The sequence below is a fragment of the Podarcis cretensis genome, assembly GCF_951804945.1.
Source record: "Podarcis cretensis genome assembly, chromosome: 2".
Classification (NCBI taxonomy): Eukaryota; Metazoa; Chordata; class Lepidosauria; order Squamata; family Lacertidae; genus Podarcis; species Podarcis cretensis.
This window is the reverse complement of record NC_137171.1, coordinates 61,716,035-61,731,087: the sequence shown is the minus strand read 5'-3', so window position 1 is coordinate 61,731,087 and position 15,053 is coordinate 61,716,035. Positions and strand designations below refer to the sequence as shown.

At 49.5% G+C, this 15,053-nt stretch overlaps 1 protein-coding gene across 1 annotated transcript; it reads right to left on the bottom strand.

Moving 5' to 3' along the window:
- Positions 1 to 7,250: 7,250 nt before the first annotated feature.
- Positions 7,251 to 15,053, bottom strand: LOC307211199 (epididymal secretory protein 4-like). The gene is made up of 6 exons (XM_079967642.1): positions 14,890 to 15,053; positions 13,941 to 14,077; positions 12,843 to 12,913; positions 10,677 to 10,766; positions 9,493 to 9,594; positions 7,251 to 7,513 (listed from the first exon to the last, which is right to left on the bottom strand). Exons 1-6 carry the CDS (start codon positions 14,986 to 14,988, stop codon positions 7,497 to 7,499), a joined length of 516 nt encoding a protein of 171 aa, XP_079823768.1. The 5' UTR covers positions 14,989 to 15,053; the 3' UTR covers positions 7,251 to 7,496.

Genomic DNA, 15,053 nt, shown 5'->3' with positions numbered 1-15,053 from the left:
TCCACCTTTTACGCTGCTCTCTCCTCCTCTGGGTCCTCCTGCCCGCTGGGGCATTGCCCTTTCTGGACTCTTCCGACGCTGAGTCGCTTAGCTCCTCCCCCTCCCTCCGGCGGGCTTTAGGACCCGGTTCCCAATCCTCATTCTCTGCTGTCCCGCGCTCCTGTACATTTGAACTTGCCTCTCGCGCCAGCCCAGTGACCTTTCTCCTAACCGTTACAGTACTTCGGTCACTGCTTCCCTCTTCCGGGACACTGGCCGGATCTGACCTCTCCTCCGTTGTCCGACTTTCTGATGGAGGCGTGGTCAGCCCTGCCTTATCTTCTCTCCCTGGTGGGGAATGCACTGGCCCCGATCCTTGGGACTCTTCCCCCCCACTCTGCTCTGGTGGGCAAGCTGGTCCTGATTTCCAGCTACTGCTCTGGGAGTCCCTGCTGCCCCCTTGCTCCTGGGGCATTCCCCTTGGGAACCCCCTACCCCTAGCCACTGGCACCCCCTTCTGTGAATCTTCTGATTCACTGGAGAGGCTCATGGAATCCCTCGGTCCACTGTCCTCTTCTCCTACGCTCCCCTCGGATTCTTCCCCTTCGCTCTCCATCTCCTCTCTTCCCTGTGCCTCTGCTCCTGAGCCCCTGACATCCATCCCCCCCTCGAGGCCCCCCCTTCCCCCCTCCCCCTCTTCTGGCGTGGGTTTTGGGTGCTCCAGTGTTGTGGGGGTGAGTGCAGGATACAGTTCTTCCCCCGCAGTGTGCCTCCAGCCGGTTAGATCCGGCCAGTCCTCAACGGGCTCGTCGACGTCGATCTCCTCAGCTTCCATCTCTCTGCCGGTGTGTTCGAACCCCGGATCCTCCCCCAACACGTCCATGACTCCCTCTCCCCCTGTCGCCTGGGGTGACGCTGCGTGCGCGGGCCCGCTCGGCAGTTCTCTGCGCCACCCCACCTCAGGTTGATCTTCCCACCAATAAGAGCCGCCTGTGCCAAACCCTGAGAGGGACCCCTCTGGGGAGCTAGTCTCCGGCGCCGTGTCCTCCTCTGAAGAGAAACCCCGGAACGTGCTGGCTGAAAGTGTGGGTGTGAAAAGATATTCGTCGAAATAATCCTCCGGCATTGGCCTGTGTGGGAAGAGTGCGTGGAACTCGTCTTTGAGGTAGTGCTCCTCCACCGCATAGTACGGTACCCGGCTGTTGGCGCTGGCCGGGGTACCTTCCCTTGCGAGGAGATATTCAACCCCCTCTTCCCCCCATCTTGAGTCCAAAATCTCCGTGACCTCGTTGAGCGGCCCCGCCCTCGGCGACCCCCCTGTCGTGGGTGCGTCTCTAAGCGGGCTAGGAGCTGTCCCTGGCGCCTGAAACCTGTGAGGTGCCTTGTAGGGCGTGAGCACCGATCTATGAAAGACCGGGTGCATTCTGGATCCCTCCGGTAGTGTCAACCGGAAGGCCACTGGGTTGATCTGTGCCTCGACTTGGTAAGGACCTAGCTGCTTGTGTCCGAGCTTCTTCTTAGCTAAGGATCTGGCCGGCACTGCCTGGGCTGCTAACCAGACCCAGTCCCCTACCCGTATGTCCTCCCCAACTCTCCTGTGTCTGTCTGCCTGCATCTTGTACACGTGTTTTGCTAGCTCCAACTGCCTTCGGAGCTGTTCATGGACCTCCTGTAACTCCTCTGCCAATGCCTCTGCTCCCTGCGGCTCCCCTTCCCCCTCTTTCTCTAAGCCCGGGAAGGTCCTGGGATGTCGCCCATTGTTGGCGAAAAACGGTGTCACCCCCGTGGACACGTGTTTCGTGTTGTTGTAGGCAAACTCGGCCAGCGGTAGGTAGTCCACCCAGGTCGAGGGCTGCTGGTTCGCGTAGCATCTCAGGTACTGCTGCATGATGGCGTTGACCCTCTCCGCTTGTCCGTTGGTCTGCGGGTGTCTTGCCGACGCTAGGTTGACCTTGACGTTCAGGATCCCCATCAGCTTCTGCCAGAAACTCGAGATGAACTGGCGCCCCCGGTCAGACAGGATAGACCGTGGCAGGCCGTGCACCTTGAACACGTGGTCTATGAACAGCTTGGCTGTCTGTTCTGCTGTGGCCACCTTCGCGCAAGGAATGAAGTGCGCCATCTTGGTGAACATGTCGACTACCACGAGTACTGCTGTTTTGCCCCTCGAGCTGGGCAGATCAGTGACAAAGTCCAAGGCCACCCTCTCCCACGGTTCGGACGGGGTCTGTAGCGGTTCCAACAGTCCCGCCGGCGGTCTGTGTACTGGCTTGGCCCTTTGGCATGTGTCGCACCTCGTGACGTAATCCACGACTTCTCCCCACATCTTGGGCCACCAAAAGTCTCTGGCTACTAATTCCACCATCTTGTCCTTGCCGAAATGTCCGGCGCTGGGTGCGTTGTGTAGCTGTTGCAGTACTCTCGCGCGGAGTTCATCTCCTGGCACGTAGATGGCCCCTTTGCGGAGGAGCAGTCCGTCGCGTATCTGGAACTCGTCGTCCTTTGCTGTGCCACTGCGCACCTCCTCCATCTTGGATCGTGCGAAGGAATCTTTTCAAAGCTCGCGCCGTATTGCTTCCAGGTCCACGGTGGCCGAAGCGCATGCCCACGCCTTAGGTGCGAAAATGTGTTTGGCCGCTACCGGTGCTGCTTCCTCCAGATACTGCGGCTTCCTGGATAGCGCATCAGCCATGATGTTGTTGTCTCCGGGGATATATTCTATCCTGAAGTCGAAATCCGCAAAGAACTCCGCCCAGCGGATGTGTCTCTGGTTCAGGAACCGCGCCGTGCGCCAGTATTCCAGGTTCTTATGGTCCGTGCGAACTTGCACTGTGTGTTTGGCTCCGATGAGGAAGTGCCGCCACGCCTTGAAGGCTGCATGAATGGCCAGCAACTCTCTGTCCCAGATGGTGTAGTTCTGCTCCGACTTGCTGAGTTTCCTGGAGTAGAAAGCGCACGGCCTCCAATCCCCTTGCGGGTCTTGCTGCAACAGGACTGCCCCCACGGTTCTGTCGGAGGCATCCGTCTCAACCCTCATGGGTCTGCTGGGGTTCACATGTAGCAGTTGTTCTTCGGAAGCGAAGAGACGCTTGAGTTTCTGAAAGGACTGCTCCGCCTGCTCCGTCCAGATGAACTTCTTCTTCTTGGAGCTGAGGGTGTCCGTGATGGCCGCCGTCTGCATAACGAAGCCCTTGATAAACTTGCGATAAAAGTTGGCAAAGCCGACAAACTTCTGGACCTCCTTCCGATCACGCGGGCTTTTCCAGTCCAGTACCGAGCGTACCTTGGCGCTGTCCATGGCGATTCCCTTGTCGGACAGCTTGTAGCCCAGGAAATCCACCTCCGTCATGTCGAACTGGCACTTCTCCAGTTTGGCGTAAAGTCTGTGCTCCCGTAGTCTTTGCAGGACTTCCTTGACATCTCTCTCGTGAGCCTCCTGCGATTCCGAGAAGATCAGAATGTCGTCCAGGAAGCAGACGCACTTCTTGTAGAGGAGCCCCGCTAACACGTGATGCATGAAGGCTTGGAAGCAGTGGGAGCCATTTTGTAAACCGAACGGCATAACCCTATATTCATAGGTGCCCAAGTGTGTAAACATGGCCGTCTTCCACTCGTCGCCCTCCCGCATGCGTATAAGATTGTACGCCCCTCGTAGATCCAACTTGGTGAAGATGCGTCCCTTCCTCACCGTCGCGAGCAAGTCGTCGATCTTGGGCATCGGGAAAGCCGTGGGCTTGGTTTTCGCGTTCAAGATTCTGAAATCAACTACCAACCTCTTTTGGGGCGTGTCTTTTTTCTTCACGAAGAACACAGGACTGCCCCCCACTGCTTTGGATTCCCGGATGAATCCCCGCTTCAAGTTGTGATCTATGAACTCCCTGAGCTCTTGCAGTTCGTCTTCAGACATGGAATACAGTTTTCCCGTCGGCAGCGTCGCCCCCGGAAGGAGGTCAATCTTGCAGTCGTAGGGTCTGTGGGGAGGCAGCTTGTCCGCTTCCTTCTCACAGAAGACCTCCAAAAACGCCTTGTACTTGTCGGGTACCGCTTGCAGCATGCCCAGTTGTAGCTGTGGGTCATCCTCTTGCCCCTCGTCTTCCTGGTTAGTCATGATGCAATGTTCTGCGCAGTAGGAGGAGCAGAAGGTCAATTTACGCTGGTACCATGCCAATGCCGGGCTGTGCCTGTCCAACCAGCTCATGCCCAATACTATGGGCGTGTCTGACAGGTGGGTGACATTGAAGCTGATGACTTCGCGGTGATTTCCAATTCACATCACCATTGGCGGCGTTTGCTGTACCACCTGTCCCCCCAGCAATTCTCTTCCATCGACTGTCACTACTTTTAGTGGCATCGTGGCAGGCAGGAGCGCTATGCTATGTTGCTTGATGAAATCCACTCCTATAAAGTCTGCATTGCTACCAGAGTCAATGGTAATAGGGACTTCCATGGTGAGCCCATTGGGAAGCTGGAGTGCTGCGGTGAGCTGCACCACTGGTTTGGGCGGGAGGGGGTCTGTGGGCTGTAAGATTCCTGGGGATTGCTTCACTGACTCGTCTGGCTGGGCCCCAGTGGCTCTGCTTCCAGCCAGACTTCGTCGTTTCCCTGCTGTGGTTCTCTCTGCTGAACTGCTTCTGTTACTGTTGCTGAGGCTGCAGTGTGCTTGTGGAGCCTCTGGGGGCATTCTTTTGCCATGTGCTGAGCACTGTCGCAGATGTAACACTTCCTGTTCCCTCTAGGAGGCTTCACTTTGGCTGCTCCCGGTGTTAGGGCTCTGGTTGCTGACTGAGCCTTGGCACCACCTATCTCCATCAGCTCCTCTCCCCCTCCCAGTGGAGGCGTGGATTGAGCGCGCGCTGAGTCCCTGGGAAAGAAGGGAGGTGCTCTCGCTGGTGTGCGTCCCCAACGCCCTTCGTCTTTGCTCCAGGGACGTTCTTCCAGACGCACCCCAATCGTCAGCGCTCTCTGGACAACTTCTTGAGTGCTCTGGGGTCTCTCCCCCCTTGCGATTTCGTCTTTCACAGCCCCGTTCAGCCCCTCCCAGAACAGGTTCCTGACGGCCGCTGAATCTTTTTCCCATCCCAGCGCGTTGACCAATGCAAAAAAGCGGGAGTGATATTGCCTCACAGTGGCTCTGCCTTGTTTCAATCCATGTATCTCTTTTCTGGCGACATCTACATCTATCACTGATAAAAAACAAGCATCCATTGCCTTAATGAAGGCATTCACGTTTTGGAGGGCTGGATCATTATCTCTCCACAGATTGCGCAACCACGCTTTAGCTTCTCCATGGAGATGCGTTAGTATGAAGCCTACTTTCTCCTGCTCATCTCTAAAGTCCTTCTCCAGTAACTTTAGCGCAAAAACCACGTCTGCTCTGAAGTTAGGATAGTGCTGCAGACTCCCATCGAAATGAGACACAAGGCTGCCTCCTCTCTTTCCCAGCCCAATCCCCTCTGGTCTGGCTCCCGGTAGCCCCTGTTTAGTCAACATTTCCAACCTGGCTTGCAGATCCTTGCAGACAGCAGCTGCTTCCTCTTCTCTCCTCCTGGACGCTAGTATTTCTGCGTTAAGTTGTGTCACTGCGTTTTGCAGGGCTGCCATTTGTTCTTCGGTAGTCATCTTGTGCTGCTTTCGTGAGCTCGCGAAGTACCAATCTTCGCCCCTCGCTGCGTCCACTCACGTTGCGAGGTTTTTAGAGAGACGGGACTTACTGTCAGAGCTGCCTCTAGGTCCCAGCTCACAGAGGACCAACGCTAGGCTGTAGTAATGTACAAAAGTCTTTATTGAAGTTCAGTTTCCATTTCAAAGCCACAGCGTGCAGCCCTACGTCTTAAACCCTAGATCGGCGAAGTCCCGTCTGAGTCTCCTCCCCTATGACACCAGTTTAAGATCCTAGCCCTGCTCCACCTTTTACGCTGCTCTCTCCTCCTCTGGATCCTCCTGCCCGCTGGGGCATTGCCCTTTCTGGACTCTTCCGACGCTGAGTCGCTTAGCTCCTCCCCCTCCCTCCGGCGGGCTTTATTTTTTTTTTATAAATGTTTATTAAGATTTTTTAAATACAAATTCAAGAATAATCAACAATATAGCATATATCATAACATATTTTCAAAACCTCTTTGGACTCCCTCACATCTCCCGCTCCCACTTACATCGTCTTAAGTTTTAACCAGCAAATTATCATCTTATTTAAATTCTTAAGTCCCATTCTTTTAAACATAATCTAATCGTTCTCCAAATGGTATATATTTTCCTCGATCTACTTATCATCCTAATTCCATCTAATTTAGTGGTGGTCAATTATTTATGATCTAGCATCCTTCTTAACATTCAACCAAATTACAAAACTTTTTAAAATAAATCTTAAATTTTTTCCAGTCTTCTTCAACCTTCTCTTCTCCCAGGTCTCGGATTCTGCCAGTCATCTCGGCTAGTTCCATATAGTCTATCAGCTGCTCTCCGGCGGGCTTTAGGACCCGGTTCCCAATCCTCATTCTCTGCTGTCCCGCGCTCCTGTACATTTGAACTTGCCTCTCGCGCCAGCCCAGTGACCTTTCTCCTAACCGTTACAGTACTTCGGTCACTGCTTCCCTCTTCCGGGACACTGGCCGGATCTGACCTCTGCTCCGTTGTCCGACTTTCTGATGGAGGCGTGGTCAGCCCTGCCTTATCTTCTCTCCCTGGTGGGGAATGCACTGGCCCCGATCCTTGGGACTCTTCCCCCCACTCTGCTCTGGTGGGCAAGCTGGTCCAGATTTCCAGCTACTGCTCTGGGAGTCCCTGCTGCCCCCTTGCTCCTGGGACATTCCCCTTGGGAACCCCCTACCCCTGGCCACTGGCGCCCCCTTCTGTGAATCTTCCGATTCGCTGGAGAGGCTCATGGAATCCCTCGGTCCACTGTCCTCTTCTCCTACACTCCCCTCGGATTCTTCCCCTTCGCTCTCCATCTCCTCTCTTCCCTGTGCCTCTGCTCCTGAGCCCCTGACACATGTCATGGGCAAAGCCTTTCTCATTCCAAGATTCTGGAGAGCTATTCCGAATGCAGAGTAGACAAGGGGTGGCCAACATGGTGAGCTTCATAGGTTGTTGAACTCCATCCATCAGTACTATCAGTCCCAGTCAGCCTGGCCAATAGGCATGGATGGCCAAAGTTGGAGAACCATATTGGCAACCTCTACAGCTGAGCACTCACTGGGCAGGTGCTTTAGCTGCTTGATAGGTTCATATATGTTTATCTTCTCCCATTTTGACCTCCAATAATGCTTCTGACAAAGTTTGCAAGATCTAAGCAATGTATTTATTTCTAAAATAGTTTCAGGAGAGGGAGGAACCCAAAGACGTTGTTGTTCTAATTGCATTAATTTCTACAAGCCAGAAATGTGGTGAGTGGACAGAGGCATTGATCCGTAGTCATCATCATCTCCACCATCCAGAAAGAGTAATGATTATTGGGTGTTTCTGATTATTAACCAATGGTGCAAATATATATGGAGAAATGCTGTATCTGGTTATTAAGCAGCTTAAGGAGTGCATTGTTCTGTGGGAGAAAGGAAGAGAAGAGTGTCAGGGAAAGTGGTAAGGAGGAAGAAAATGTGAGCAACTCATATGTATTTCTTTATTTGTGAGCAACTCATATGTATCAGTGGCAGATGATGTCCATTGGGATTGGTGGCATGGGAGGCAGGGAGGCCAACAGCAGATGGAGCCAGAGCAAATGACAGCTGCAACCACAGCCAATGAGAGGCCCCCGCCTACTGAGCTCCACAGGGGCAACACTGAGATGAAGGAGGAAGCTCTCAAGGAGTTCCACTACTTGGGTGGTGGTCAGTAAGAAGGTGGGCATGTGAAAACTCCCTAGAGGCAGACTAAGGCTGGTGGGACCGTGTCCTATTTGCCTCAATGGGTCAGCCACTGTGAGGAACATGTATATCTCACCATTCTAGTTCAAAACTGAGCTACTCAACACAGTTAATGAATGCAGAAATTTTGGGGGTGGGAAACAGAGCATATAAAAATTTATGCCAATGAAAGAAGAGCAGATAAAATAAACAATACAGAGGTGTAAAAACCAAAGAGCTGAAGCAGCCAAGTATACTGACAGCAGCAAGAAAAGGTTTTGATATGTGGCCAGGAAGGACGAGTCCTCACTAAGGTCTTTGGGGGAATATGAACCTTCAAATACGATAGCCACCTAGGCCAGCATCCCATGCGTAACTTTTGGCTGGGTCTTTTCCCAGTCTCCAGCCAAGTGGAAGCTGCCTCCTTGCAGATGGGACTGAAGCTACTTTAATTCTAATTAACTGGAATCTGAGCCCCATAAGGCAGCCAAAGGCAGAGTTGATAGTCCCCAACCAGGCCATTATCTAGAGCTGGGGAATAGGTAAAAAGGTAAAGGTAAAGGACCCCTGGACAGTTAAATCCAGTCAAAGGTGACTGTGGGGTTGGGGTGCTCATCTTGCTTCAGGCCGAGAGAGCCGGCATTTGTCCACAGACAGCTTTCCGGGTCATGTGGCCAGCATTACTAAATAATAATAATAATATTAATCATAATTTATTATTTATACCCCGCCCATCTGGCTGGGTTTGCCCAGCCACTCTGGGCGGCTTCCAACAGAATATTAAAATACAATAGTCTATTAAACATTAAAAGCTTCCCTAAACAGGGCTGCCTTCAGCTTTTGGTGCAACGGAACACAATGATGAAGGCAGAGCGCATGGAAATGCCATTCACCTTCCCACCGCAGCGGTACCTATTTATCTAATTAAACTGGCGTGCTTTCGAAATGCTAGATTGGCAGGAGCTTGGACAGAACAACAGGAGCTCAGCCCGTTGCAGGTATTCCAACTGTCAGCATTCTGATTGGCAAGCCCAAGAGGCTCAGCGGTTTAGATCACAGTGCCACCCACGGCCCTCAGCTGGTCTCTAGCCAGACCCTGCCCAGGAGCCAGAATTGCTGGAGTCCCACCACACACACTACCCCAGCTGAGGGATGTAGAACAAACTCCTTCCTATCCATTCCCACAGCTAGGTCCAAATTGTTTGCTGCCCTTAGCAAATCAACCCCCCACTCAATTCCTGATAGCTTCAGGTGCTTTAATTATGATTAAGCATGGAAATCAGACCTCAGTTAATTTCAGTGATTTAACTACAGTGGTACCTTGGTTGTCGAACGTAATCTGTTCCAGAAGACTATTCGACTTCTGAAACTTTCGACAACTACGGCGTAATGGGCAGTCGGCAAATTCAATTGAGACAATTGAGAAATGAGCTTCAGTAGCCGTTCGACTTCCGAGGTGCATTCAAATCGGAAGCATTTATTTCCAGGTTTCTGGCGAAAACCAAAATGTTCAACTTCTGAAGCATTCATCAAACGAGGTACCACTGTACTCAAACTGTAGTGGTGATCCAGATTTGTGAATCTGTCTGAGACTAAATATAGCTCCTCAGATTCTGTTTCACACAGAGACATTCATACACATCTACAATAAAAAAATATTGAGATCAGGTTGCCTTACCAACATGCTCAAAGTATTTGATGTGTGCCTCAGGAAAGTCTTGCTCCAAAACTAATTTCTTGAATTTTTCTTTGATGTCATCTCCCACTTCCGATCCCCTAGCTTTAAACACAAGCAAAGGTTGAGTAAATTGTTGTTCTCAGAAAGGCTGAAATATCTGTTTTATGTCTATAGAGCACCCAAAGTCTCTTATTCTTGCCATCTTCTCTGGATTGTCCATTAGACAGTCAGGAACAGAACCCCCATGAAACCAGAGAAGAGGATCTAAGCAGGCCTGGCCAGACTTGGCCCTCTACATGTTTTGGGGCTACAATTCCCATCATCCATGACCACTGGTCATGCGAGCTAGGGATGATGGGAGTTGTAGTCCCAAAACATCTGGAGGGCCATGTTTGGCTATGTCAGATCCAAAGGAACTGAAAGCCTATACAGGTGCTGACTGTCCCTATGTGCTAGTGGGAGCCTTTATGGTAGCTGCTCTTTCTGCTGGATCATTGTTAATATTGCAGCCCCCTGTTTCCTTTTATTTTGGGGACACCTTTTATCTTCATGTGAAGTGCTAAAGTGGCCATTCTTTAGGGTTCAACCCCCTTTTCCAAAAAAGATATTCCTTCACCCCGGGAAGGGCTGATTATTCCATTAGCCACTTTTTATTCTAGAAGATTATTGTAGTCAAGATTTTAAATAGGTTTTTATCCTTTTTAACTCTGTACAGTATAGGTGACTGTTGACAGCAAAAAAAAAAAAAAAAAGGGGGGGGGGAGAAATTAGCCAGATAAGCACTGGCTCTGCCTCCTTCCTTTGAACTTTTCCTGCTCTGGCTGGTCCACAGAAAAACTTGAAACTCAGAACTTGAAACTGAGCTTGCTTCTTTCCTCTCCTCCCAACCCATTCTCCTTTTGTGACTTTTAGGGCGTGTGTGTGTGTGTGTGTGTGTGTGAGAGAGAGAGAGAGAGAGAGAGAGAGAGAGAGAGATTTGTAACTTCTTTGTGGCTGAAGAATGAGTTGAAAAACAGCAACACTAACTAACTAACTAGCACCCTTTTTTGCTGAACCACAGTTATGCCACAGGGTGGAGTGAGGGTTATTGGTTTGTTTGTTTTATGTTGTGAACTGCTCTGAGATCTATGGGTGAAGAGCTGTATTTAATAAATAAAAATAAAATCCATTGCCATAACACATACCAGTCAGATATATAGCTTCATGTTCTAATTTCTTCTTGTGCATAATGACATACTTTTCATAATCAATATCCATGATATGGGCAATACCATCTATACAGGAAACAACACAAGATATCAACTGAAGGAAGCGGGTTCCTCATTTCTTGGATGTTAGTGGGGGGGGCAGGCAAATGGGGATCAGCCACTCTTAGTCACCTTAATTATTCATTCTTTCTCCCACCCCCTCATTAATATGTCTTCAGAATTTTAAGGGAGGTGAATCTCCATGACTTAGTAAGTGTCCAGTCCAGGTCCACTGCCACAGATTGCCCTACCTAAAGCAGGCAGTGGGAACCACCATTCCTTCATCCCCACACATTTCATCTTGCTCCCTGTCTTACTTTCCCCCTCTTTTAGCCATGGTGTTAGGCATGGCAGACTCCTCCAACTCTTGAGCCAGAGAAAAGGGCGTCCTTCTTAAAAGGAAGGTGTTTGTGTGGCCAAGGCTGCAAGTACTATGCTGAAAATCTAAAGTTAAATGTAAATGTTGACTAGTTACATAGGAAATGTATGATTATTATATTACCAAAATAATGATAAATTTCCCCACCCACCCACCCAAAAAACCAATCAGGCTGGGATGATATGTATGAGGGCAGCTTAAAGGATCTGTTGCAAGATAAAGATTGCAGGGTGACAGAGTCTCTTCCCAGTACTATGAACATCAGTTGTCTGGCTGCCAGGGATTCTGCGATAAAGAAGCAAAGACTGCTCCCCAGGTCTGAGAACATAGATCCCAGCTGTAACCCAGAACTCCCTTGTGCAGCCTTGAGTGAAACACTCAAGGTCCTCCTGGTTAAGCAGAGGGGAGATCAAAAGAGAAAGCAGGAGTCTTCCATTTTGAAAAGCCCAAGATTAATTTTGGATGGCAACAAGGCAAATCATATCCTCCTAAGTTGGGAAGTGGAGGGGTTGGTTTAACCATCTGCCATGAACCATAACTCAGGGGGTAAATCACTTCCTTTGCATGTGGAATGTCCCTGGTTCAATTCCTGATGTTGTGCAACTTAAAAGGATCCTGTCACTGGGATGGAAAGAGACTTCTGACACGGGGATGGAAAGAGCCACCGTCAGCCTGAGTGGGTCAAACTCAGGCAAACGGACAAATAGTTTTTGGCAGTTTCCTGTTACAGCAGTACCTCAGGTTACAGACACTTCAGGTTACAGACTCCACTAACCCAGAAATAGTACATCGGGTCAAGAACTTTGCTTCAGGGTGAGAACAGAAATCATGTGGCAGCGGTGCGGCGGGAGCAGGAGACCTCATTAGCTAAGGTGGTACCTCAGGTTAAGAACAGTTTCAGGTTAAGTACAGACCTCCTGAACGAATTAAGTTCTTAACCCGAGGTACCACTGTACTGTGATGTCTCTTTTACCAACCTTCATATACTGCTCTTTTGCTCTCAGATCACAAAACGCAGATGGAAATTTAAAAATATTTATATGTTTTGTTTGAACTGAGGGAAAATCAGCTTGCAAAAGAAGGGTTTGCATGAGGTAAAGATGGGCAAAGGACTTCCACATAACCAGACTGTTACATACCTTTAACTCCTCATTTGCCCTTCCTATCTTTTTGTTATTTAGACTGATAGTCTTATGCTGCATCCTCTTTACAACCTCCTCCTCCTCTCACTTCTCTCTTGAATCTCAAGATGAGAGGTCAGCTTGGAATGATCTTCCGAAAGAACTATGGAGCAAGCATAGCTGCCTTTGTTTTCTCTAGCCTACTTAGGTTTAGTGAGACCCAGTACTTTCTTTCAGAAAAAAAGTTTAGGGGTCCTCTCATATTCCTACTCGTATTGAAATACTGCCCCCTCAATGAGGCCAAACTTAGATTGACAAAATGTTTAAGGGTATGTGTACCCCTGTGTCCCCCCAGAAAAAAGCACTGGCTAGACCTAGTAACCTTTTTCTAGGCAAGTTATGTATTTCCTAAAATAAACAACCTTATTGGTGGGTGAGTGATTGCATTGCTCTCCCCCTCATAACTCGATTTTGCACTCAGAAGGAAGAATATAAAAAGAACAGATGTTTGAACATTTGCCCAAATCACAGCATCTGGATCTTCCGATCACAAAACATACTTTGTCATCAGGTAATAGGGTGGCTCATGGCACTCGTACTTACCAGGAAATTCGAATACACCAGGTTTGTCAGTGTGCTTTAACACAAGAGCTGATTGTTTGCAGACACCATCCCTGGAAAAGAGAGCTAAATGAAAGCACTTCAAAACCATATACCCAGCCTGCTTCCTGCCTTGCCTCCTCTACTTGTATTTTTAGGGTGTCAGAGCCACTGATGGAAGAATACAGTACCAGTAAGATGCCTTAGGGTTTACCAGAGGGAAGGATAGCTGGAGTGTCAAGTGGAATAGCACCCTGTTGTGGTCAATGCCTTCAAAATGAACAGGCCTTTTTGGAGGCCTCTACATTATCAAATGGGGATGCAGGTGGCGCTGTGGGTTAAAGCCTCAGCGCCTAGGGCTTGCCGATCGAAAGGTCGGCGGTTCGAATCCCTGCGGCGGGGTGCGCTCCCGCTGCTCGGTCCTAGCGCCTGCCAACCTAGCAGTTCAAAAGCACCTCCAGGTGCAAGTAGATAAATAGGGACCGCTTACCAGCGGGAAGGTAAACGGCGTTTCCGTGTGCGGCTCTGGCTCGCCAGAGCAGTGATGTCACGCTGGCCACGTGACCCGGAAGTGTCTCCGGACAGCGCTGGCCCCTGGCCTCTTAAGTGAGATGGGCGCACAACCCCAGAGTCTGTCAAGACTGGCCCGTACGGGCAGGGGTACCTTTACCTTTACCTTACATTATCAAATGGTTTCCACAGGATTACTCAATGTTTCCATTGGCATTCCAGCTATGTTTTATTTATATCACTATGCCCAACCTAAGTGGCTCGTTATGATATATTAAGATAAAATAAGACCAAAGAGAGAGAGAGAGAGAGAGAGAGAGAGAGAGAGAATAGGGGATGGGAAACATGTGGTCTTCCCTAAGCAGCAGCTCTGTACAAAATCTGGACATTTCTCCATCCAGCTCAATAATTTCTACACTGACTGGCAGTGCCAGAAACTTTATGCCCTTTCCAAAGCATCTCAAAACGATTTCAGGGGAAATCAGGGCTGTGGCTCAGTGGCAGAGCACCTGCTTTGCATGCACAAGGACCCTGGTTCAATCCTCAGCCTATGCATGATGGGAGGAGAGGTATCAGTTGTAAGGTACTAACGACATATAATTAGCGATGAGTTTCATATCTCCATCCGAAACCTCCACCGTGTGGTCCATCGGTGATATTTTCTGATCATACTCAGTCAACTCGGGCAACTTGGAAGCTATCCCGATGGGGTGCCAATTCCCGACAACCTAAAACAGAAGAATTTTGATTGACATTTTAGGGGGCAGCGAAAGGTGATAGGTTTAAATATATAAAATAGCAACGTCCAGTCGGTGGACTGCGAAAGTAATGTTGGTTATAGCGCTGCGTTCAATTTTTAGTGTTGCACTTTCTGTTGTGCATTTTTTGTCATTCCCCCCCCCCCAAATAAAATGCTCAACAACTCTGGCCAACCCCCCCCCCAAAAAAAAACCCCTACACACTCCTCCTCCTTCCAATGACAATGCATAGATTAGTGCCAGTTATTTTATCCTGGGAGTACATTGCAGTCTCTGGGGAGTTGGACGTGCCTGATATAAAGCAACCCACCTCATCTCTGTAATTTTCCTACCAGAGCTAGAAGCACAAATCAAAATCAGGCAGCCATTAATCTGCTGATAGCCACGTTTGTGGGCCTGGGCGAGAGGAGAAGGGGGACCCAAAAGCAACAGGGCCTTTACTGTGAGCATTCAAGATCAACAACCCTAATCTGCCGTTTGCCATCTTATTGGATTTACTCTAGCTCATTGATTTTAGAATATTTTTATTCCCTGCCTGATATTATATTAATGTTTTATATTCTTGTTGTTGGCTGCTCTGAGCCCAGTCCTTGGACAGAGTGGGCAGGGTATAAATATTATTATTATTATTATTATTATTATTATTATTATTATTATTATTCACTCAAGAGCAAAGCTGCTCAGGTGTCCTATCCAGAGTCCTAAGAGAAGCAAGGTCAGAGGGGAGAGGGGAAACATCACTCATTTCCACAGGTTGCAAGTCCCATCTGTAAACGTCTTACCTTTTGGGGGTCAAAGTCTGGGTACACAGGGATGTCAGCACTGACAGGAAATATGCAGGCAGGGGTCAGTCCAAACACCACCAGCAGCACAGCAATCATCCTGGAGCTGGTTCACTCCTGCTCTTACCGTGAACACCGTGTGCAGGGGGAGAGAATGATGGTCC